Source organism: Watersipora subatra, chromosome 7 (genome assembly GCF_963576615.1).
Source record: "Watersipora subatra chromosome 7, tzWatSuba1.1, whole genome shotgun sequence".
In the NCBI taxonomy this organism is placed as follows: Eukaryota; Metazoa; Bryozoa; class Gymnolaemata; order Cheilostomatida; family Watersiporidae; genus Watersipora; species Watersipora subatra.
In genome coordinates, this window is record NC_088714.1 from 50,107,080 (window position 1) to 50,133,844 (window position 26,765).

General features: G+C 36.0%; 1 protein-coding gene across 1 annotated transcript; it reads right to left on the reverse strand.

Moving 5' to 3' along the window:
* Window positions 1-1,135: 1,135 nt before the first annotated feature.
* Window positions 1,136-26,674, reverse strand: LOC137401084 (adenylosuccinate synthetase-like). Its single transcript, XM_068087435.1, has 11 exons — window positions 26,478-26,674; window positions 25,519-25,735; window positions 22,931-22,988; window positions 22,612-22,719; window positions 13,595-13,679; window positions 10,689-10,812; window positions 6,319-6,473; window positions 3,212-3,336; window positions 2,833-2,930; window positions 1,962-2,111; window positions 1,136-1,632 (listed from the first exon to the last, which is right to left on the reverse strand). Exons 1-11 carry the CDS (start codon window positions 26,580-26,582, stop codon window positions 1,577-1,579), a joined length of 1,281 nt encoding a protein of 426 aa, XP_067943536.1. The 5' UTR covers window positions 26,583-26,674; the 3' UTR covers window positions 1,136-1,576.
* Between the last annotated feature and the right edge of the window lie 91 nt (window positions 26,675-26,765).

A 26,765-nucleotide genomic window follows, 5' to 3' on the forward strand; every position in this document is an offset into this window, starting at 1 on the left:
ACACTCAAGGGAAGAAACGAAGAGAAGTTAGATATGCATTGTGACCAATTATTTTGGACCATATATGATGGTTGCCAAGTGTAGCAACAGCAATTGAAAGGATGACCTGCAGGTGGATAGTGAACATATGCAAATACAGTATAAGTAGTAGCTATGCTCTCCTAATCCGTACATATTTTATTGGGTTGAGAAAAATGACTTCAAAGTTTATATTGCTGACGGTTATTGGTTTTGGTTTAGATTTCAGCTTCATAGCAATTGCTATCCCATAATGCAGCTGAATATTGGTTCATTGGCCAAATGAAACCGATGATTATAATAGAATATGTTGTAACTTATGCTTCTGACTTGTTTGGAATAAGTGATAGAAGCTGCCATTCATGATAAATTTTGATAATTTTATTTTACGGATAGTTGAACACGCGTATGCTATAGCGGCGATGAAAAGTTCATGACAAATTTCATGCAATAAACACATTCATGGCAACAGTTTGGTGATAAGTAACTATTAGAAGCAACCTAATATTTGTAAAAGAAATTAAAATAATTGTAATAAGTATTATACATCAGGCATATGTCAATGCCTATATATTGTGCAATTTTAGGGCATTGGCCAAATCGTCTTGGACACGTGATTTTATTTTTCGCACACAAATTATGTTTTTAATGTTGTTGCCAAGTAAAAAGCTGAAATATTGCTTGTTTTTAAAACTCTGCGAATGTTATCATGTATTTCCATAGAATTTCCAGTGTTGTAAACTCAATATTTCTATCGAAACTTAAGGTTTGCCAGGGAATTCGGTCTTTTCAAATGAAACATATATCAGCATTGCAACTTTAAATAGCATCTGGTTTGCCTGGCTATGGCTTTTGACCCTGAACTGATTTTAAATATGCTAAAAACACTCACAGGATGTTGTAAAAAACAGTAATGCCAATAATTGGCAAACAAATATATTTGCGTTTGTAAAACTGAATTGCTAAAGCGATCAGCAGTTATGGATGATTTGTCTGGGACAAACCCCATATTTGTGTTTGTGCGAGTTTTCACAACAGCAAGTACAATCATGGTCACTGCAGACTCGATGCATAGTGTAACTGACTAGAGGCTAATAAAACAGCCGAAAGAAGACAATTCCTTTCACCACAATTATTATATTTTAAAACAAAAGTAATGATCATTAAAATAGCTAATACCTTGCTTTGCTGCAAAAATATATCTAGCAGTTGTAGAGCAAAGGCCCGCAGCGGGTCACCGTAAAAGTATAAAAGAATATAGTGTATACACCCTCTAAAATATTAAGGTACAGTGAACTGCGAACCAGCGGATAGCGCATCACATTAACTATGATAGTTCAATACAGATACTATGTCAAATTTCACTATTATAGTGAAATTACAAGAACAATATCTATCTATCACCACAAGAGAGATTAAAACCAGCAGAAAATCAATAAAAGGGAAAATCAAAGGGAAATAAATAAGGTAAGTTACAGACTTGACCAGCCAAAAGAAAAAGCACCTCATTTTGATATTGAAGCATGATAATTGCGGCTGAGGGTATACGGTGTTCACTCTACTGGGGCACTTCTATGATAGAATCACGAGATGGGCCAACTCCAACGTATCGTACTACAATGTTACATAAAGCAATAACCAACAAGTGAGCATAAATAACATATGAGCATAAATAAATGTTTTCATGAAACCATTTTATGAGAAAAATGAGATTTTAGCACAGCATTGAAATTTGATCAGCGAAAAATCCAACTACCGGAAAATAGATCAATACTAATAGGCATGCTGAAGCCAATAGGAGAGGGCCAATTGGGAGTTATTTTTCTAAAATAGTTTTGAAAAAGATAACTCCCAATGTAAAGAATGAAAACCATGGTAACATCGGTGTAGCTGAGAGCAGATTTAACAAATAAATATTTACAAGCGATAAATGTTTAACATACCTGGTACATTCAGTGAAGACCTAATGAATTCAATATACTTTTGAGCATTAACTGGCATATCGTTGTAAGAGCGAACACCAGTGATGTCACAACACCACCCAGGCATCGTCACATATTCCACCTCTATCTGCCTTAGTTCCTCATCCGTAGCTGAAACAAAATATCTATTAGATATAAAAAACCTATGTGCCATGCCACTTGACGAAGCTATCTGAATGTAGTAAAAATTGTTAAGGTCTGATAAAAATTAGAGTTAAAGGTTGAAAATTGCCACAAAATAAAAATGAGAGTGATCAGTGGTACATTTTTTACAAGATTGAATAGTTTTAACAAACTGAAATATTGGTAACAATATTTTTACATTTTTTTAAATTCCAGTTACAAAAACTCGGAACTTTAACATGACATATTTCTCTCGACTTTACTGTTCCTAGTAACAGCATCTACAACAAAATCGTGGACACCATCCAAATAATCATATTCCCTACTACTAAAGGAGGCCCCAGAGTTCCAATGAGATGAAATATTTGTAGCATCTAATGCACAAAGTCAAGACAATCTCTTTACAATCAGCATCCATTTTAAAGTTGAAAAAAACCTAACAATTATATTTTTCATATTTCCAGCTCTGAAAAGACTGTAATAATAAGTCGGATGAAACGCTGTTTTGCTCATTTTGTAAGATAAGAAATTATAGGTCTACTCCTAGTACTAGCCGAGCAATAATACTTTTCTTAATGGTGTATAGAGTGACCTCTAAAGTGGTGTCCCATACGGGATAAATAATGCAGCTAGCTACTAGAGTGGCATGCTGCAGTGAAGAGTCAACACGCAATAGTGTGAGCATGATGGTTATATTGAAATACCTCACCTGGGAAGTAGTCAATCGGATTCCCATCTTTGAGGTAAGAGGTACAGATTTTCAGCTCTTCAAATGAGTCGAGGATGTCCAGTTTTGTGATCGCGAGCCTGCAGCAGATGATTGCGAGCTAAAACTTTCATTCTGTCTGTCAACAACAACAGACCTGACTTTTTGTTTACAAAATCAAAGGTGATTTTTGCCAACACAGGTTGTCGTTGGCTTCACAACCTATGCAATTTACGCCTGATCAACTGTACGATAGTTCCCACCACAATCTAGAACGATTATCTTTGTATCAAGAAGTTGGTTTGTTTTAAGCTTTCCATTGTTGAACACGATAAGAAAATTCCTAAACATGATTAGCTAGTAGGAGAAGTTGTCTGCTTACGCAGAAAATCCATTGATCATGGCAGTGTATTTAACCACGGGCAAGTCCAGCCATCCACAACGTCTCTTTCGACCAGTTGTCACCCCGTACTCTTTGCCAATCGTCTGAAGTTTTTCTCCTATGTCCTAGCACAACAATAAAACACAAATAAATACATCATGACCAACTAAAGGCGTATGGGTAGAGGCAGACTAAACACAACTTGTACTAGCATACTTGTCAACCCGAAATAATCACGCACAACACGCACTCAAACATCTACTTGTGGTTGTTACCTTAAAGATGTAATCACATCAAATTCTAGTCGATTTTAATAAAAAGTATAAATATTTTTCTATTTTTGAGATTTTTTTGTTGTTTTAGGTGATCTAAATGCCAGGATAGTTTAAGATTTAAATCAACAAAATTTGATCACGGATAAAATGATCAGAAGAAAAAGATTCCCTAAAATGTCATCAATAGTCGTGCTTCCTGCTTACACCGTTCCTAATTTAGTCAATCATGGACCTTTGAATGTCGTGTAAACATGTGTACATGATGATCGCGCTTGGCTAAAGTAAAGACGGTGTGTCTCAATGGTAGAACGCACCTTTTCATTGGTTACTATTTTTATTAGTTTAGTATTTACAAATAAATGAGCATTTTTCATAATTTTATGAGAAAATTTTTTTAAATTATGTGTCATTTCTAGCAGGAATTTTTTTACTTTTGGGCGGAGAAACAAATTAAACTAATGATAGTGTAATCTTATTGTACTATTATCTCAGGCATACGATAGCTTTAGCATAGGAAGCAGATATGAGAACAAATTAATTTCATATGTCGGTTTTACATATTATAAACTGCACGGTGTGAGCCTGAAATAAGTTTAATAAATGACCTGTTGTCATTATGAGAATTTGTGTTCTCTATGACATTTTCATTTATGGCAAGTGTTCTAAATATAGGTTTTAGAAAAAAGCTCATGTATAATATTAAGAACTTTTCATTACAATGATATCTGTGTCTGTGCATTACAATGTTGAATATTGGAAAAAAGATTGCACCCTTACAGTATTCGAACTCAGACAATCAGCATAGCAGCTAGACATACTACCATCTGCGGCACTTGACTGACCACCTTTCAGCATTTCGGAACAATTGTACACATACTTATTACACATGACGGTCTCTCACGGGGCACCGTACTGCAAGGGTACTAGTAGTTATACATAATTTTACTATGATAAGAGCCATCTAGCAACACAGTTGAAAGTTGGGAAAAATGACTACGTTATGCAGAACCTGAACTCACAGCTTTCAGCAAGGTAGATATACACTCTAACAACTGAGCCACTCAACGGCTAACTGGCATTTCTGAATATTTGTACACATGGTTATTACACCTGACAATCTCTCACAGCAACATTAGGCTGCCGGGATACTAATATATACAGTGGCACATCTACATAAGAAAGTAACTACTTCCAGAAAATGTTTCGTAAGTAAAACTGATGTTATTATATAAATGCCCTAATCCATTCCAAACCTCCAAAAACTCATATGTCACATTTGTTCAACTATAAATACCTGTGATGGTTTAAACCCGCAACAAATACATACTACAATTATATTACTAAATAAATAGAAAAAATACTTGAAAAAATCCAGAAATAATGAATAAAAATATGAACGATATGTTTGTTTACCATGGGCGTTAGCCGTCTAGACAATGCTAAAACCATAAAAGGTCGGATGAAGGCATTCAAAAGAAGTGGGTGTTGTTTTGTTTCGTTTCCTTGGTTTAATTTTGCTTAAAGCAAATGTTTTTAAAAAAAACATCAGTAGAAAAATTTATTTTCATTGACATGAGCTTAAAAACTGTTATGTAAAAACAACTTGAAGTGCTGTAAACTAAAGTTGTCTTTTCCTGTATGCGGTGTGTGATAGCTCCGAATTATACAATGAACGAAAAAACAACATTTGTCGTTTAGAGACCTTTGCTAACTAAGTGAACTGAGTGAGATGCGTTCTAAGTCATACCCACGGGAAGAAGACAGACTAAAGAATGAAGCTAGCAAACGGGCCACGTGCCAAAGGCTTGTCCATATCTAAAAATATATTTCGTGCATCGGTGCAAAATCTCTACTGAAAGATGTTTCGTAACTTAAACCATAACTGTCACGAACAACTTTTATCGTATTGAGTAGATAAATCAGACACGCTGATTTCCGATTTTGTACTCAAAATAAAGATTAGTCCACTAACTTTCAGAGTAATGAAGGCTTTTTACAGCGTTTTAATATCGGTCTCGAAAACAACACGATCGGCATAACAAGCTCCACCCATAAATACGTGACGTAACCTAGCTTTTTAGGAACAGAAGTTACGTAGGGATGTTTAGACCGATCTAGAACAATAGAGATGGGTGTTTTAAAATCCATTAATATCTAAATTCAGCCTTAAAAATAATATCAGTCTTTTCTGAAAGGTAGATAAGCTATTTAGCAATGCATATTTAAAAAAGCGCGATAACAACGCTAGCTTGTGATAAAACCGCGCTTTTTGAGCTCATTTTTCTCGGCCTTCAGCCCATTTAAACGTCATGTAACAAGTTACGAACAATTTTAAATAGTTTATATCCCTTTCATAAAAAACTGAAATTATTTTACAGGCTGGAATTAGATAATAATGGGTTTTAAGACACCCATCTCTATTAGTCTAAATCGGACTAAACATTCCTAACTTCCGTTCCTGAAAAAGCTAGGTTTCGTCACATATTTATGGGCAGAGCTTGTAATGCCGATTGTGTTGTTTTCAAAACGGATATTGGAATGCTTTAAAAAAGCCTAAATGACTTTGAAGGTTAGTGGACTAATCTTTATTTTGAGTGCAAAATCGGAATCAGCGTGTCTGATTTACTTAGTAAATACGATAAAAGTTGGTTCGTGACAGTTATGGTTTAAAGATTTTGTATGTAGTCTTTCGCAAGTAGAGTTCTACTGTATAACATACCAGACAAATATAAGATAACTTTCAGATATCTCGCTGCGGAATAGAAAGCCTGAATGAACAACAAAGAATTGATAAGGTCATATATACTAACTTGTAGAACAACGAATACATACATTGAGCTGCTCAGTAGGTAGTCTGCCTGCGCCGACTCTTGTGGTATAGGCTTTAACCACTCCGATCACATCTCCTACCGCTCGGCAAGGAATTCCCAGCCCAGTACATACACCGCCCACAGAGCAGTTAGATGACGTGACATATGGATACGTACCTACAAAACACAAATTAAATGTATTTGGAATGCTAGGTTTATGGATTTTTTTAATGAAAGACAGTAAAAGATAGCAAAACAACGGAACGTTTTATCAGAGTAAAATTGATAATGTGAACATCAAGTTGTGTTAAAAGACTTGTGCTGTAAATTAAAGTAGAGCAGTTGTACAAGTCTGTCAACCACAGAAATAAATTGTCCCGCAATTGCTGACTCCGAAAGATATAGTGTGTAGATTGACTAGATTCCGCTAATAAGGAAAATAATTTTTCAAAAGTATAAATGAGAGCAAACTTTATATTTTGATGGAGGTGAAATAATTTAGATTGATCAAATTTTACTATAATAAAGCCACGCTTAGAGGTTATGAAAAAAGATTGCATTGTACGGAATTCAAACTCATGACATTCAACTTGATGGACAAACACTCTTCCACCTGCACCAATCGACCACCTTCCAGCATTTTGGAATAATCGTGGAATTACTTATTACACCCGTCAATTCTTATGGCACACTAGACAGCCAGAATACTTGTATATATGGGGACAATCATTTGGATAGTTGTTCAAGTAAGTTTGACTGAAGTGGGTGTGATACGGAGTTGTTTACTTTTTTAATGCTTAAGAGCAAATGAAGACAACTCTTAATTTAATAATCTGTATATATACTCTAATGTACATGTCTAATTGTATTTGTGACTTGCTACCTAAACTGGCAGACATGCCTTCACAAGATCTTTCAATGAAGTTTTGTAGAACTAAGGCTATTTGATGAGACGATGAGATAAACGTGCTAATATTTCCAACAAAATGCCAGTTCCGTCTCTGATTGGACAGAGTTGGAAGTGTTAGGGCAATATGAATCTATAAACCTAGTGGCACTATGATACATTCATCATTATAGCTAACTAAAGTATTTCAGAAAGACTATCATTTATTGACAGACTATTTTTCCATCGCAGAATTCATGTATTCAACCAAAAATTTAGCGTCGCCTCATAGGAGCTTCGTTCTCTGGGCAATTTTTAAAACCTAATCAAGCAGATACAGTTAGTGTTTGACGTTTGCACTTCATCGTAAAATCCGCCCAATCACTTCTCCAAGGCCATCACATTGAACTCCTTTAGACACCTTTGTACCAGCTATAAGTGGAGATTACGGTTTTGATCGAACAACAATGTGACGTTTCGATCGATGACAAGCAAATTCATTCTGGTAGACCGGGTCATCAGGCATAATGTAACAACCCTCACCCTTGTCCCAAAAAACTATCTGGGTTGCTGAGTGATGGTTGGTGTAGATCAGCCAATGGAGCCGTGTAAACATAAACTTGTAAGGCCTTCAGGACAAATTCTAATAGACATAACTTATATTCATAGAAGTGGCACTAGTAGGCCAGTGTACAGCCATTAAAGTTAGAAAAGTAAACATCATTTAATGATAAGAGAAAAATCTCAAGGTAACATTGTTCAAAGGGCAATTATTTTCCCTTATTGGATTTTCCCGGACTGTTTTTTGCATTGACCGTTTGACTTGAAAGTTGTTAGCCTTAAATACGAATACAAACAAACAGCGCATCTGATATTTAGCTGATAACTAATGAAAGGACCACAAGCTAATTTTCCTTAAAGCTACCTACCACATATGTCCTACTCAGTCACCCTGCATACTGATATACTATTTAGGCAGGAGCAAAACCAATAACAAAGTGCTTCAACAATGATAAAGTCTTACATGTACTTTTATCGATTGGAAATTGCAGATAATCACATTATATTAAATGAAGACAAACTGATTGCCTGTTGAAAAGGGTGCTGCTTCATTGCTTGGGACTTGCGATGGGCGATCATACCCACCCTTGTCAGAATAAGGGCACATGCTTAGAAACACTGATATGGCTCCCTCTAATGCTAACCTTAGCAGTGACCATAGAACATAAACAGCCTCATAATAATATGAATATGAGAAATGAAGGTCATGCAGGACGTAAAGGGAAAAATGCAAATAAGAATGAGAATATATGTTCATAATATCATCCAACTTTGTGAAATGCAGGGGAATACCTGTTTTATGGCTTGCGTGTGTTTTCCTGAAAAAATTAACCAACACTGAGCTAAAGGAATCATTGTGCATATTTAATATATGACATAATTAATATAATTAATATAATATAATTAATATTTATATAAGTAAGATATATGTTAATTCAGTACAACATTGTGACCCTGATAATGACCAGTCTCTGGCTGTTATCTTCTAATAAGCAACTTCTGTGCTGGCCAATTCCCGCTCATACGTTGTTTAGTTATGATATCAAATGCTATATGTCTTATTATATTATATTATGACAGTATTTCTTAAGAAAATGACTAAAGGGCTTATCTTTGCACCAAGGTCAACTAGCTACCATTGCCCTAGTTATTTTTAAGCCTTATATACAGTGGGGAGATCGGTTGCATTTGAATAAGAAATGAGTTGATCTTCCACTGAATCAATAACTTCATCACCAAACGAAACTTTGAATAATCTAAGGCTAAAAGTCGCGACTGATAATGATGACTGAACACTACAAGAAGTAATATAATGGTGAGTTTAAGGTGCTGTTACAGTAACACATCGACGAGGGTTAACAGTTTTTATTTCTATTCTGACAGATTTATCGCTGATCTGCCGCTGATCGCGAGTTACTGTTTTAAAATGAAGGCCAAAACGCACCGAAAAGATATTTAAATCTATCATAATAGCTGAGAAATCAAAAATTGAAGCAGCTTGAGCTAAAAACTGATAAAAAAACAAAATTTAAACATTGAAGATATTCTATATACATTGTAAGCTTTGTCATATAAAAAGGCATGAGAATGTTGAGGCCAGAATAATTCGATAGTGTTCAAACCCCCGCATGCTGTGTAGCGTTCCCAGCTCCAGCATGCTGTGTAGCGTTCCCAGCTCCAGCATGCTGTGTAGCGTTCCAGCTCCAGCATGCTGTGTAGCGTTCCCAGCTCCAGCGTGCTGTGTAGCGTTCCCAACCCCCGCATGCTGTGTAGCGTTCCCAACCCCAGCATGCTGTGTAGCGTTCCCAACCCCAGCATGCTGTGTAGCGTTCCCAACTCCAGCATGCTGTGTAGCGTTCCCAGCTCCAGCATGCTGTGTAGTGTTCCCAACTCCAGCATGCTGTGTAGCAATCCCAACCCCCGCAGGCTGTGTAGCGTTCCCAACCCCAGCATGCTGTGTAGCGTTCCCAACCCCAGCATGCTGTGTAGCGTTCCCAACCCCAGCATGCTGTGTAGCGTTCCCAACTCCAGCATGCTGTGTAGCGTTCCAACTCCAGCATGCTGTGTAGCGTTCCCAACTCTAGCATGCTGTGTAGCGTTCCCAGCTCCAGCATGCTGTGTAGCGTTCCCAACTTCAGCATGCTGTGTAGCGTTCCCAACCCCCGCATGCTGTGTAGCGTTCCCAACCCCCGCATGCTGTGTAGCGTTCCCAACCCCAGCATGCTGTGTAGCGTTCCCAACCCCAGCATGCTGTGTATTGTTCCCAACTCCAGCACGCTATGTAGCGTTCCCAACCCCAGAATGTTGCGTAGTGTTCTCAACTCCAGCATGTTGCGTAGCGTTTCCAACCCCTGCATGTTGGGTAGCGTTTCCAACCTCAGCATGCTGTGTAGCGTTTTTAACCTCGGCACGCTGTGTAGCCTTCCAAAGTCCACGACGGTCCGTTACAAGACAGAATTAATAATACTTCACAATGTGTCTTACTTCATCCTTTACAATGAAGAATGTGCCGTGTTAATGGTAAGGAACCAAAGGACTTACAAGACGCGTTCGTGAAAACTGAGATTGAATCTGGTGTTATACACTATTCACATGTTATATCTGCCCTACCATGTCTCCATGTAACTTTACCCGAAACCTCCTTCAGCAATATTCTAGGTACTCTGTCAGTTGCCACGCTAAGTGTGTTCAACCACAACTATTGACACATTATTTTATTGATTTGTTTTAATGTGTGGTCATAATGACACTGTTTTCTTCCAGATATACAGGTGTCTCAATGACAAAAAACTATGAACCTGCAACACCAAATTTGCTCACGACTAGATTATCTCTATCAGTAAAACAGTTCTTGAAAGCCGCGTATCCTCATGACCACTTCAACTGCCTGCTTAAAAAACGCAAACTACTAAATCTTCGGATGAGACACATTTTATACGACTTACCAAAGTCTATATCGAGCATTGTAGCATTGGCTCCTTCAATAAGAATCTTCTTTCCCAATGATAGCTGCTTGTTGAGTAGCGCTACAGTATCCCTGACTAAAGGCCTCAGTCTTTCCCTGTAGTCCTAAAGAAACGAGATTTGCAATAATTTTAGTGTTGACATTGAAAATGGTTTTATCATTCTTAAAGGGTGAAAACAAGCATATAAAGATGATATAGAAATTTGACATCGTTATTATTTTGTGTAACTATGTAAGTGATTGTTTCCGTCCTTCAATTTTATTTACGGCATGATGAACTTGAGGTTTCCAAAATTACGCAAGACAATCACCTTGAGCGCAATAGGTAGAGTTTTGTGTTCAATTACCATAAAACCTTTAATTGAACGCCACCTCTATTTGACTGCCACTAAGACGTCCTTTGATCTTTACAAACCCATAATAGCAAGTGATCAGTAAGAAAGTGTTTACAAAATGGTACTAATAATGAGTCGTTACACTATTAACAATTGATTATTTTGTGGTTGCTGTTTGTATCGAAGTCCGTTTTCCAACTCTGAAGCTTGCAGTTTTTTGACGATCACTTTGAGTGCGATAGGAGGTTGTTTTATTGTGTTCAGTTATTTACAATTGAAGACATGAAGTAAGTCATAGTCAATACTGGGAGCTTCTAGTACAAGGAAGGAAAACTTTACAAGCACACAGATCTCTACTGAAACAACCAATTATGGCAGCGACTGACTACATGATAACAAACCAAACATTGTTTTCAGTAGATGAACAAAATAGCACAAATACAGTGTTCTAAATTCTAATTACAAGCAATAAATCAAACCATTCCTGAATTTTTTGTCGATTCTAATTTTAGCCGACAACCAACATAAAAAATGGTAGTATAAAGTAACATGACAAAGCATTCACTAGCACAAAACTGTCCAACAAGACACTAGCTTTTGTCGGGCCTGTCTGAACTAAATTGGTCATGACTGAAGCTGTTCAGTAGCAAGATTTTGAGCTCAGATCGCTTGGGCAGTTTCTCGCATCCTAAAAACCTTGGTTTGTTTACCACAAAGCATTGATCTCCTGATGAATGCCATAATTGCTATTTTGATGGCTCATCGACCAAACCGGAGTCTCAAGAATAGCTCACAGCTCATGTCTCTATTTCTTATTTCGTACACTTGGTCAATAGATTGATGTAGAAGCTTTTGTAAATAGTTCAAGCTTACAGGTGACAATAAAACAGTTATACAATCGTTACTGTGACGATCACATCGTTGAGAGTCATGTATAGAGAACAACTCCAGATTAATGGGTATGCATATGCCTCGAGAGATTTATTCCATGCTCGCATTGAAGAGATACAACTAAAGAATCCAAAACCACATTAACTTATAAGTTGAATTTTCATGAAAACTCTGAAATTTTGAGATGGAGCTCCTATCGTTAGGTCGAAAAACGACTTTCTAGCTACAACCGAAATCTTATTGTATGATACTGTTTTAATCTACACATGTGCACTAGACCGGTTCACTGATCCAGAAAGTTTTGCTACTGAAGTAACCAATTTTATTTCCAGTGAAACCCAAATCCAGAAATACTGCAGCATAGGCAGAGCAAAACTTCAGGCCTAGTTGATGAGAACTATGGCTTAGAACATCGATAGCTGACTGATATCAGGATATAGACTGGATATGACCTACTGTCATCTACCCTATTAGTGCACAGACCAGATACTGCATCAGACAGCATCAAGTGTGGCTAGCTGGGAGTCAGATCGTACCGATTGAAACGATAATGCTCTCAATAATGCTCTCAATAATGCTCTCGCATCACATACTCTTGGTGACTGACAGCCGAGCTACCAAAAACGTGATATCAGATGCAGGAATGACAGCTATGCAGAACAAAGTTCATTTGACCTCATGACACTGTTTACTATAAGCACATCCTATACCGCATTATTTGAGCAATACATTACGTGACCTAAGATTAAATTGACACAAACCATATTAAAACGTGACCAATTAAGCCATGCAACCAGCACCAGTGAACGCTAGCCTTCAGATATCCTTATACGGTCAAAACTCAGCCCACTAAATACAGTACAGCAATTATGAATAATCTAAACAAATTTGATTGCTGCCAATCAAATCACATAATCTTTGAACATGCTGTCTTATCTCAAACAAACACATTTCTGTATTTGTGTTACAGGTTTCAAAATCCTGTGTAAACTATACCCAGAATTCTTGTATCTATCGTTCCACACATATAACAAACAATGTTTTCTATTCCGTGACACCAACGTACTACATCCACAATCGTATGTTTCAGTTTATGAACTTTCTGTTACCACAGCCTTCACAATTCACAATCACAACTCTGCAATAGTATGAGATTACCAACTTTTAAAACACGCTTGCTGAAAACGAAGGTTACTATGCCGAAAAACGAGGGTTACCATGCCGAAAAAAAAAATAGTGAACGCTGCTCCATTGTTCACAAAGAAGCTTGTCAACAACTGTGGGCCTATTTAGTTTGTAATCACTATACAAAGTCTGAACCACTGAAATCATCAATACATCAGTGTTATATGATTACAATAGAAGGCAAAACCGGCTGTTTAGAATAAAAAACTTGATGTCTGTGACTCGACTTCCTAAAAATGTATGACCAGCTGGCACTCTGAGAGATTTCTCTAATATTTGGCTCGGTCAGGAATCTGCTTACTTTCATTACATATGTACCTTTTAAAGATGGGAATGATCTTCTCTGATGGCACCCAAAAAGATATATTTGAAGAACAGCCAACACTTATGAAATACATGCTTCCAGTATAGAGTGCAGTGAACTGAGAAAGTACCTACATAACATATAGTTGCAGGGGCATAAGGTAGAACTCACCTGCAACAAGGTCTGTAGTTCTGATTCTAACTTCAAGTCTGCATCAGGAAACAATCTTTCAAAATGCCTACCAAGCTTCATAAACCTGAAACAAATAAAATGGCTTGTATGTTAAACTTTTAACAATATGCTCTCCGACTACAAAGGCAATTAAGGTGCCTGACAGATTTGCTTTCAAATGTTATCTAGGAGCTTTCTCATCTGCTACGATAATATGATATGGTTCTCATCATACCTGATGTAGCTGCTAGAAGTTCTATAACTGTTTGTGAAACAGATATGGGAACCATTTGTAATACAATGAGCTAAAATAGGAGTTGCCTGCTCATGACGTTATTAGGAATTATTCCTTATTTCATAACGTGAAACTTTCAACCAGTTAATTTTGTCTCACAAATAAGGAATTCCATATATCATTAATATTTATAGGCTATGATAACAAAGTGGTCATTATTCAATAGACATGTTCGATGAATACGAAAAATGTTAATGGATCCGTTCATCAATGGCGTAATTACGATGTTGATTGTTCATTGACCAAGTGGGAATGTGAAGTATATTTCAAAGTTAATAATGTTTACCCATAAATTCTCATTCTGTACAAATCTGTACAAAATTCTGTAAAAACAAGCAAATGAATTCCGTTGGCCTGTACATCTGTGGCCCCAAAAACTATCAAGGTTGCCGAGTGATGATTGGTGTGGATCAGCCAATTGAGTCGTATAGGGTTAAACTTACACGAAGAAAGCCCTTGGGACAATTTCATTAAAGCACATAACTGATTTTCATAGAAGTGAAACTGATATACAGTCAAACATGGATAACTCGCCCACGGATAGCTCGAACACATGGTTAATTCGAACGGTTTCTTTGGTCCGTTCCCACGTAATGATAAATTGCTATAGATAACTCGAACTCAACACTGTTAACTCTAACTGTTTTTTGCCCAACGGCTACCGAAACGGTTCTTAATCGCTTTAGAAAATCACTTTATTCCAAGCCATAGAGGTAAACCTCATCTTTTTGTAATTCATAAGCGTCGTTGTTACCACCATCGGCAAAATATTTTTGTCAACGACTTTTCTTAAGGTTTGGTGAAATTTGATTTATACCAAACATCCGCTTAGCGATCGCCCTTCGGAAGCAAGGAAAGTGGTATTTGTTAAGAGCAACACTCCGAGGCAGTTCAATTAGAAGTTTTACGAGGTTTTACGGTACATTGTATATCACTCTATCACTCACGCTTTTTGAATGGATACTTATTGAACGTACATGCATTCTGTGTTTAGGTCAAACGATGAATAGTTTTCCGACGTTGATTCCATGTTAAATCAATGTAGGAATTTTGAATGTTTATAACGTCTTAAAAATTGTTGTAATTAAACGTATACGTTGTTTTAGCTAAAAAAACTATTCATCGTTTGACCTAAACACAGAATACGTGTGTACATTCAATAAGTATTCATTCAAAAAGCGTGAGTGATATACAATGTACCGTAAAACCTCGTAAAACTTCTGATTGAACTGCCTTGGAGTGTTGCTCTTAACGAATCCCAGGTAAAGTAAGGTAATCTTTGCATAAACTTAAAAAAAATCGGCAAAATTGATCGTTGGTAAAATGCTCAAAAGAACAAGATGTCTTTTCTTTTGAGCATTTCAACAACGATCAAGTTTTGCCAATGTCAATCTAAAAAACGTCCTGGCAATAACATCACCTTGAACAACAAAGCAATCTCAAGTGATAGAAAAATCTCTATACTTTTTGATAAAAACGTTTTAAACTTTACATTAGAAGCATTTAATTTGAAACAAGCCATTTGTGCTTTTGATTTATATTATAGTTTGTATATGTACATGTATCTACTAATAAATAAGTAAATACATGGACTTGTGACAGTGCTCTGATAACTTGAACGCTCTGATAATTCGAACACTTTCGCTCGGTCCCGTGAAGTTCGAGTTATCCATGTTTGACTGTAGTTATAATCAACAGCTATAAAATATAGTGTCAAAAGTCCAAACATCCAGCATTGGTGGGTGAAAAATTTCAAACAGTGTTCAAAGGGCAACCATTTTCCCCTGATGGATTTTCCCTAACTCTTTTTTTTGTTAACTGTTTGAACTAAAAGTTAATAATCCTTTAATAGACAGAACCATCACACCTGATTGATATTTAACTGATAACTAATGAAAGGACCAAAAGCTAACTTTTTGGCAACTATATGCATATATGAGGGTCCACAAGTTTTATAATGAGCTGAACTTGCATATGCTCAAAAATTCCAATAGTAGATAGATAAGGTCATAGATAGGGTCTTAGGAATAGATATCCCGATTGATAATGCTATTAATTTTTAACTAAAACATGCATAAAACTAAAGAGAAATTTCAAACCGAAAAGCATAACTACTATGGACAATCACTGTGAGTAAAAACTATTTAATGACAAGCGTTGAATAACAGTGAATTAAATTGAATTGGTATTTTTTCCGCTTAAAAAAGTTCATCATTGTATAGAGTACCATCTTGTATCATTGACTACCAGATCTATGCCCTTTACTGATGCCCTTTTTTCTCAATCATTAATTCTAGATTTTAAAGATGTAGTTGCGTCAAAATTTAAGTTGATCTTAAAAGAAAGCATTTTTTTTTCTCTATCAGTTGATATGTTGTTTGTTGTGTTACGCGATCGCATTGCCAAGATATTTGAAGATTAAAACCGAAAAAATCTGATCACCGTAAAAACGCTCAGGCCACAAAAACGTGCCCAGCCTCGCCAAAAATGATGTCACGCGTTTGGCAACCTGTCTCTATCTCTCGTATTCACATCGGCTATTTGCGATAAAAGTCTAGTCTTACGCGGCTCTATTGGCATATATCTTATTTTGTATTTGCTCGTGTTGGCTAGAATAAAATTTTAAATCCTGCTACAGATGCATTATTATGAATGTTTAAAAGGCCTCAAATAACGAAAATTGAAAGTTTGTTCTACTCACTTTCTCCAAATGTTGTGTAAACATTTGGGTACCGACTACCAATTCTACCGGTCTACGGTAATTATGTCTAGTCACTTTATGTAGAACGCGGTCTTTGTATCAGCACAGTTCTGCAGCTACCCATATAAACGATATACAGCCTCCCATAAGCCCCGCCCACATTATGTCGCCTATTACCTACGTACTAGTTTCTTACTAGTTTCTTACTACTAGCAAGCCACCTCTTTGAAAAGAATATTGACAGGGATAGAGTTTTAAGGATGAGAAGTCTGCTGCAAACTGGATTTGAACTCACATTTTCCAGTTCTGCGGACACCCATATACCATATCCGATTCACTACAATATTCTGCAAATCATGTTTTGCATTATCTTCAACAATATTATTTTATTATATAATTTTTACAAGCAAAAATATTTACATCTCGGCATAAAGCTTTTATTAAAAATATTCATCAAGTCGTGGCCACTCACATAGTATTAGCTGATACAATAAGACAAATTCATCTACTGCAACAAACTCAAACAAAACATCATCCAGCACGCATTCAAGTCTTGCTTTCTCCTTTATAGCAGTTTTCACACTGACAAAGCTTCTTCGGCTAGTGGGACGACATAAACATTCTGTAATCAATAAAACAAGTAAATGTAAACAAAGTAGATGCAATAAATATGTCATTCATAGATATGTCATTCTAAAGCGTATCTATTGACAGCTTCCAAATTGGGAGTTAAATAGATTGCGAGTGTAATTTTAAAAACGAATAAACATTTAATAAAGGCACAAGTACGCCAATCCAACGATTCGAAGCTTTGGTTCTGGAAATTAAAGATTTGCAATGATCAATCGATTTTACCCACTTCCTACGTGTGAAAATAATTTGTAATCATGACTCTAATTTACCAAAGAAAATTCGAAAAAAATATTATAGCTAGGTAAAACGGCAGATAAGCTATGAAACGATGATTGGAGATAGCAAAGAATTATCATTTTATTAATTAGTATATGTATTTATGACTATAAAAAATATTACATTTACTAAAGTATAGAAGACTCTAAGTTAATTTACCTCCATTCTGTCTTCTTCTGCAGCAAAACGCTGCTGACGCCTGTCAGCTTTGGCCATAGGCTGTCTACTCTAATCTTTTACTAAACGTTGCTCAGATAACTCTGAGTAGCGGTCGCTCGAACTTGAAGCCATTTTAAAACTATGTATAACTTAGTAATTGTTGAAACGCGTTGAATCAGTCACGATGAGCATGAATTCTCTAGCGATGAGAATCTTCGAGATCACAGACAACGCGTTTTACGAGTGATAACATTTATTACGGTCTATATAAAAATTTCGCGATCGTGATTGGCTAACGAAGCGACCTCATATTTATCGCTCGTGGTTTCGTTTCAGAAAACAAGCTAGTGACGTCACGAAATTGGCACCCGCTGGAACGTGAGCTTTTTAAAAGAGGGCCTCATTCAAACGCATATATCTCTGGACAGGGTTGGTCTACAAAGACAAAAATGGCATCAAATTGTAGCTGATGTTTTAGCCTTTTATGGGTCCTAATTTCATTTTTGACGCAACTACATCTTTAACACATTGGAGCCTAACCTTGTAAATATAAGCAAGCCCGCTGACCTTAGACCATATTAACAACTTCAAATCAGTTTTGAAACCCTTAGAATGGCACAATTCCTTTTAATACTGTCTGATATCAGTTTGTAGAACCCGATAGAAGAAACAGAAATCAAACAGAGTGAATAGTTTTTTCAAACTCTTTCAAATATGTGGTATTTTAGAGTCAACTGAAAAAACATAAAGGTTGGCGTAAAATGAGCCTGAGAGAGTGCATATATTTTATGAATTGACAACAAATAGTTTTAATATAAAACTCTTGATGTTAAGGAGAAGAAGCTTTCTAACTTTGTCTATTTTCCTTTTTCCATTACAAAGAATATCAATCAGTATGTCCATAGAAACCAATGTTCTGACTGCAGCCATTTTTAATTTTTCAGTCGATGAGAAATGCCATCGGTATTTTAACAATATCCGAAGAACTAATAGTGAAATCGACTTAAACTTTCGTGGTTATACTGGAAACCAAAGTACCAAATACCAAAGTGTCATTACGTTATGTAAACCGGAAGTACAAATATCTAAAAAGAAGTAATGTTCTGTAACCAGCCATCTTTTATTTCTTTGTCAGTTAAAGCTAATAGCGTACACCACCAAAATTTTGTAATTCTACATAAACCGGAAGTACAGAAAACAAAATGAAACCATCGAGCCGGGTTTACTCGGGTGTAGGATCATGTGAATGAACTTTTCCCTGAATTATCTCAGAACCAGACTACAAAGTGTCAATCATCATTTGCAGAAATTAAACTTTCCTTCCGTCGTAATGCCCCTCACCAGCGATAATAAAACTTATGGCTGGGCACTGCACCATCTGTTTATTCGAGTCACTTCTGAGCAGCATGGGCCCGGACAGCGACACATTACATATGTTTCCTTCAAATTGATTTCTAGAAATCTTTGTGCGTCTTTGTTCAAGCCCAAACTAAGGCTGTCAGCATTTGCCCAGCTACCTCTGAATACCAATAATGGTTGAACGGAAATGCATGTAATAATGGCAAGGCTTTTCCATTGCCTACATGATTGGAATGAGTGAAGGCTTCTATTCTGATCAAGTACTCACGGCACACAGGGCAGTAAATGCATCAGGTCTGTTGACAACAGATGAGTGCAAACATGGTGAAGAACCACTAAAAATTGTAGCCATCAACCTTTATGTATATATATATATAAATATACATATATAAATATATATATATATAAATATATATATATATATAATGCTTTTAGTTTACCTTAATCAAAAAATTTCTTGATAGCAAACACATTTTGGCAAGCTAAAAATGTTTTGTTCAATTTGTCTCCATGTCATCATTTGAGTAACTACCCTGTCACTAACACTGCTACTAATTATCTGCCACTTTTCATAAGCTGTTTTAAATGCTGAGCGAATATATAGCATAAGAAGTAAGAAATGTTTTTCAACATTTTTTAAAATATGCCTCGAGCTTTCGAATAATTGGATTCTGCATTGACCCGACACACATAGAAATAAACCGATTCCTTCATTTAAGGTTCATTTCATTTAAGGGGAAAGTTAAAGTGGCAAATGTTATATATGTTGATTGAAAAGCAATTTTCTATGAAAATTATGTAAAATTTTTATGGCGAAATTGTTCTCTCATTTCACGCTTTCCTTTCTTTGCATTACTCACCTTCCAGCTCACTATAACTGCTAGATTAGTCTCGAATATTTTGTTTATAGAACTGACCCAAAGATGTTTGCTTACATTCTCTATGAGATAAAATCTAAAAGCACCTGTACAAATTATTGAGTGTATTGCGACGAGCACCCAGTTAGTACCCTTTTGACCGGGCCACAGCTGACAGAGGCGTACTCAGCAAATGCGGCACACATTCCCAAGATTCCAAACCTAGCCGATCCATAGTAATCTAAATAGATGGTAAAGGTTGTTTATTTAAATCATTGTTTAACTATTATAGATAACGAATTCCTGACAATCCAAATATTTAAAGAAAGGAATGCAGACTTTGAACATTCTCACATTTTACAATGTTTAATCAAGAATGTTGTAAAACAGGAATTTCATACACAAATACATGCGGCTGAAGGTTGGGTTATATGCTAGCTAAGCTTTATCAAAAGGGCATGCTAAGCAAAAAAATCAAAAAGAAAATGTGATAAACCGAATAAATAATCCCGAAGAGTTGATTAATCACTTTTCTGACAGAAGATCGATGATGCGATTTACTCTGCTGCCAGTCGAAGCTCAGTTCTAACAACTACGTAAAGCACCATTTTGTTTAAATAAATAGCAATCAAAATGATAGCTTACGCTACTTAAATTGTTAGATTATTGCTTTCAAACATAATTACAAAACTTTAATTAGAAAATTTGAATTTACTAATGCAATAGCCAAATGGCCAACAATATGGCTATAAAACATATTTATAAAAATAACTTCAAGAGAAAATGCTTATAAATATTAGAAATGTAATTTTAACAATTTCCGTCTACTGTAGCAGGGGTAGTGTCTGTGCCCAGCGTATCAATCACGATGCCACCCGGGGAGTCACTTTTTGAAAGGCCTTTTAAAATCCTTTCAGTCAGTTATGAATTTATGTTATAGCAACTAACTATCAGTTTGAATAAACACAATACCGTCTGTGCTACTATTGTAAGGCTAGCATTTGTGGTTAGCGCACATGTGCAAGCTGTACACTTTCAAGACAAAATTTTCTTTCATTCCGTGAAAAGTATTTAAAATGGCTACATATAAAAGTTGTTACATTGCTAAAAATATTCATTTGGACGCTGATATCGACTGGGTTTGCTGCGAAGAAGAAGAGTCGGAAGACACCAAAGAAAAAGTTAAAAACTAGGATAAGGTAAAATGAGTCAGAGTGAAAGCTACCGACCTGCCACAACTGATCGCCGAGACCAAGAAGCTTATCGTTATAAATAATTGTTTTAAGTGTTTTAATTTCAGTTTTTGTACGTATAATAAACATTGCTTGTATGTGTCACTTGTTTTTTTATATATATTTGTAACATTTCATTGAGTATTACTATATAACATAGAAACTTGTGGATTCAAGAACACTATTTGGAAACCCTAATGATGTAATCTAAACTGAACTTTTGACGAATTGAGACTTCTAACTCAACTTCTGTTGCACACGAAAGCCCATGTTTTGCTGCCAACTGCGGCAAACCTATGAATTCGTGCAACGAGTGTGTTCCCAACCTTGTTAAACATATTTTTAATATCCGAAAATAAATTCAAATTTAGAATATTAAAAAAAAACTACAATGCAGCTCTAACAAATAGTGTTTCAGATTATCAGATCTTCCCATTTTATTTAGAAGCAAAATATATAGGCTTGTAGAAAAATTTCTTCGCTTCCCAATGTATATTTATGTAGGGCTCTAGGAAATGTTGGAAGTAAGTTATCGCTCGTTTCTGACAGCAACATTTGAGGTCAAAGTCAAAGCTTGGCTACTAAATAGCTTGGTATTTATGACAAAGCAGAGCCGGGTGGAAGCGAATGAGTTATGCCCCTAACATACCCTGAAGGTGTCATATAAACCTTGAAATCCGAGTTTTTGTAACAACGAAATGGCATACCCTCTAAAAAATTATTCATTTATACCGTCTACGACTGTCGCAGCTGAATCTCTGAGAATTTCTATGAAATAAGTTGAATGGCAACTATAAATACATATCCTAGGTTTTGTGATGAATACATTTGTGAATGTGAACGATGTATATGTAAACGCCACACTATCAACAAATATCGATCTGTTGTGCTTATGCGTGTAACCTATTCAAACCAAACAAAGTTGATGAGATTGACAAACTAAAGCTACATGTTTTGAACAACCAGATAACTGGCATGAGAATTATTTCTGTGTAACCAATGTGCGTAATTTCGATAGAAGAAAAAACAATTGATAATGCTAGTCTTTACCAGCAGCAATTGGTAGCACTGACAGCAATTGCTCCAGAAACAAATCATACTTATTTTAATCTCTTCAGCTCTAAAGATTTTATGATATTTACAATAGTGATTGGTTTGCCATCAGTCGCTTGTCTTTGTTATGCGCATTTTTTCGAAAGTTGAACAATTGGCAGGAAAATGAATATATCCGTCTACGCTTGAAACAGCAATATGCAAATGACTCCCATTTTTTGATATAGAACCACGTTAAACTACAGTTGAAAAACTCAAGATCTATGAAAACCAAAAATACTTTGGTAAATAAATTTTTGTACGGACAACTCCAAAGCGGTAACAACAGCCTAATTTAGTTTTTACTGTAAATAAAACGCATTGACAAGCATTGCAATATTAATCCAAACTGTAAGAAAGTAATTATCAGTATATCCCCTTAAAACAGCAAATACCAACCAATACACCCTTACCTCTCCCTAAAAGCTTGCTCGTCCCCTAGTAGATCAGACACTCGCAATCCACTGCGACCAGCTTTGCTAGAGTATGTTGGACCAATTCCTTTTTTAGTGGTTCCCAGACTAAAAACAAATCAGTCTACTATCTAAACTTGCTTAGTGTCAAGTAATTAACAAGCGCTGATGACTCCAACATTCCACACAGTGAAATAATTAGATTAGAAATTAGAAATGAGCCAAAGATTAGAAATGAACCAAAGCTGAGCACAGAAAATGCAATAAAACTGAGAAAGCAAATAGTCATCGAGTTGAAACAGGATCATGTAACACCTACTTCTTGGTACCTCTACTGCTCTCTTCCATCCCATCTACCATCTGATGAAAGTCAAACACTACAAATAATAAAGGTCAAGGTAAGAATGATTAAAACATGTCAAAGGTAAAATATGCATTGTTTAAGCTGATAAATAGGGTATTTGCTAAACATGCCGGTAGCGGATTGAAAGTTTTTGCAAGCCAAAATCTTGAGAAACAAAGCCTTTGCCAGCCAAGGTTGCTGAGAGTCAAGGTCATTGTAGGTCTATGTCTTTCATAGTCAAGGGTGTCGAAATAAAAGGTAATTGTAGGTTTACATCTTTGACAGTCAAGGGTGTTGATAGACGAGGTCTTTGTGGGTCGATGACTTTGATAATCAAGGCTGTTGAGGGTCAAGGTCATTGTAGGTCTACGTTTTTGATAGTCAAGGGTGTTGAGGGTCAAGGTCATTGCGAGTCTACGTTTTAGATAGTCAAGGGTGTCGAAAGGCATGGTCATTGCGGATCTATGTCTTTGATAGTTAAAAGTTACGGCAACAGAAGCTTTACTCAAAGTAACAAGAAACCAAGACGAGCTATATGATTGGCGAGCTAGAGGTTTGGCTATCTACTGTAGATGTACTGTATTCTAGAATTGATACATTTCAGAGACCGAGAGCTGTGCATAAAAAAATTGTGTATATATGCCAAAATACACACAAAGGAAAGTATTTGCAGATCAAGGAATGACAGAAAGTGCAAATGAAGATATATACAGTGCAAAGTAGGTAAAAGGATGGGCATATTTAGACATATATAAGTTTATGCACCTGTTTGTGGAACCAGTGTCAAACGTCCTCAGTAATTTATGTATTTCCGATTGCCAAACTATAGTTCATTCAACTACGTGCCCTCAAAATCAAACAAAAACAAAATAGGTTATTCTTGTTCACAAGGCAGAAAAAACTGACCCGGCCAAAATGAACAAAACACAAACCAACAGCAGCAACATTTGTAGAGCCAAGTTGGCCACCAACAGGTCATAGCGGTATGGCCTTTCGTTGCATTGCTACTATTGTCCGAAGTAAAAGAGCTCATTGTTTTACTCCATAATGCGCCCACTAGATTAAAATAGCGCTGTACTGCATAAGTACGATGGAGACATTCAACCAAACGCATCGCTTTTGTCTAAGAACAATCATCGAGGGTTACAGCTAGCGGGCAGTGAACGATGTTAAATGTAAGGAATCGATTAGAATATTTTCACCGCAGTGAAGGGAAGCATTGCAATAAGATATGCAAATATGCATACCGCTTGTCTCCAAGGTTGCACAGTATAGAGTTGGCCATAAAACGAACTTTAGCTTATGGTAGTTGAATGACCCCTCTCTTATGTAACAATCACTCACTAAATAATTCAAGGATCATAAATCATATAAGTCAGTCGAGACTAGACCCTAGTTCAAATAATAACTATATGAATGTTTCTATGGACGTTTCTATGAATGTTTCTATGAACCTTTTTATAGATGCCTCATTCTTGTTATATATTGGTTAATTTTATTTTTAATTGTGTTAAAATGATCTCAGCAGCATTATGTCTTACTAAGTTTACGAAACACAGATCGAATGTACAACAAAATTTCTTGGGAAATCCATGCGAGTAAAATATGATTGTGAGTAATGAGCTACCACTTCTAGAACACGCATAATGATGATAGGTAGTTAGAAAAGTCCAACACACTGAACATATTGTAAAACCTTAAAATACAGTAATAACTTGACATACCATTATCCCAACATTCGAGACATTTGAAATAGGAAAAAATTCCAAGCAAATTTTTTTTCTTGATATACAAAAAGAATATGAGATATGAGACGATTCTCGATATGCCGCTATGTGGCCGAGTATGCGAAAGGACACTAATGAGAACAGCTTCAACCAATCTTTCACTTTAGATCAAAAAAGGATTTAACATAGTCGGCTAAAAGTGAACGCCCTGCAAAAACATCTGGAAAAAAAAGCGAAAAAATGAGTTATGTGTACCACATTTAAATAGTATTAAATATTTTATTTAAATGAGTGCATAACAAGCTAAGTTGGATTATGGCAAATTTCAAGTTTATGTTATGTTGCATTGTATCACACAAGTGTTGCGCATAACATCTAGGTAGGTAACTTATTACTTTGTGAGCGTAGGTGGGGATATAAAACCATTATAAACATGTTTGCCATGGTAATAACCTGTTTTAAGATTTTTTCACAGAGTGGTAATAGATGAATTTACATTTAGTTATTTTATATAAGAAAATTTGATTTTAAATAGGAGTGAAATGATATACGAGCACAGTTCCGCTGAGTGTTTAGTGGGAGTGGGTTTTGGTGAAATCACTTTCAATACTGATTTTCATAATGAAGATCGTCTATACAGAGCTTCCGTTGTAAAATAGGTCATTTTTATTATCAACAAGTACAACACAGCAAAATCTTTGAGAAAAACAGACTTCATAGAGACAAAAAGCATCTTCAAAGTGGTACAGTCGAACCTCGTTTGTTGAGGTTTGACGGTACATGAATGTGAAAAAACTAGAGCAGTTAGGCAGAAAGGAGATATTACATTGCACCCACCTAAATGAGCTCTATCAGAAATTATTAAACGCTGCTGCCAGTTTCTAAGACCTTTTTTCTCATTCGCCGCTATCTCAGAGAAGAGACCTGGCAAATGAATTACCACACCATTTCCTATGACAGATAAAGAGTCTTCATTGATGATGCCACTGGGCAGAAGATGGAAATCATATGCAACATCTCCTATGACCACTGTATGTCCAGCATTATTTCCTCCCTACAGTTAGGTTATGAAAATACTGTTAATATGGTGATAGGTCAAATATAATTGCACAAAAAACTACATAAATTAAAGTGACAATATCTAATACCCTTAATATAATGGTGAATCATTCTTGGTTTGCTGAAGATTCTTTTCATGTGTGACGAGTACAACAAAACAACTAAACTTCAATAACCAGTTTTTCAGAAAAAGTTTTGCAAACACTGTAGAAACATGGAGCAACATAAAAAGAACTATTGACGTTCAATATTCTACCTATTTCAACTATTTACATACTCAAAAATAATAAGTGATGTCAATGTACATTATTTAGGCTTCATGATGACTTACCACTAATTAAGGAGTTACTAGTAACAATGATATACAGTCCCCATGGAGGGGGGGCTGTATATCATTGCTAGTAAACAGGCTTTCTTTGTTCCAGCTTTATTATATTTAGTCAGTGCAAAGCAGCGACCCCTTCAATTGTGCACAAAGCACATTCTACATACCTAATAATTTAAACTGTAGTTTGAATCAAGAGAACTAACATTATTCATATGGTATATCATATTTAAACCAACTTGCTTCAGATTTCAACTAACGTTTAAACGGTTGGTACTCACAATGGACGAAAGGAAGAAAGATATTAAACGCTAAAATAAATGCACTTGTTTTGATTAAAATATTCAACACACCAAACAAGTTTTATACCAGCATGATTAAAGGCCAAATTGGTGAATAACCTTTTACTAACCTGACACCGACAAATTACATCTTGTTGGGCGGCTATGAGATCTACTATCTTTCCTTTCCCTTCGTCCCCCCATTGAGCACCAAGAACCACGGTTGCTTGATTCATGACACTACTAAAAAGCACAGCTTATGAGCAACCAACCACGACAACCCAACTACTCAACTACTTGTGAACATAATTTGTACGAACAGCTTGTCTTAAATCGCGCAAAAGAATCCTGCTGTTTAGCTTAGTGATTGTAAGCTAACACTGTGTTTTAGGGATTAGATATTTCGCTATAACGGGTCT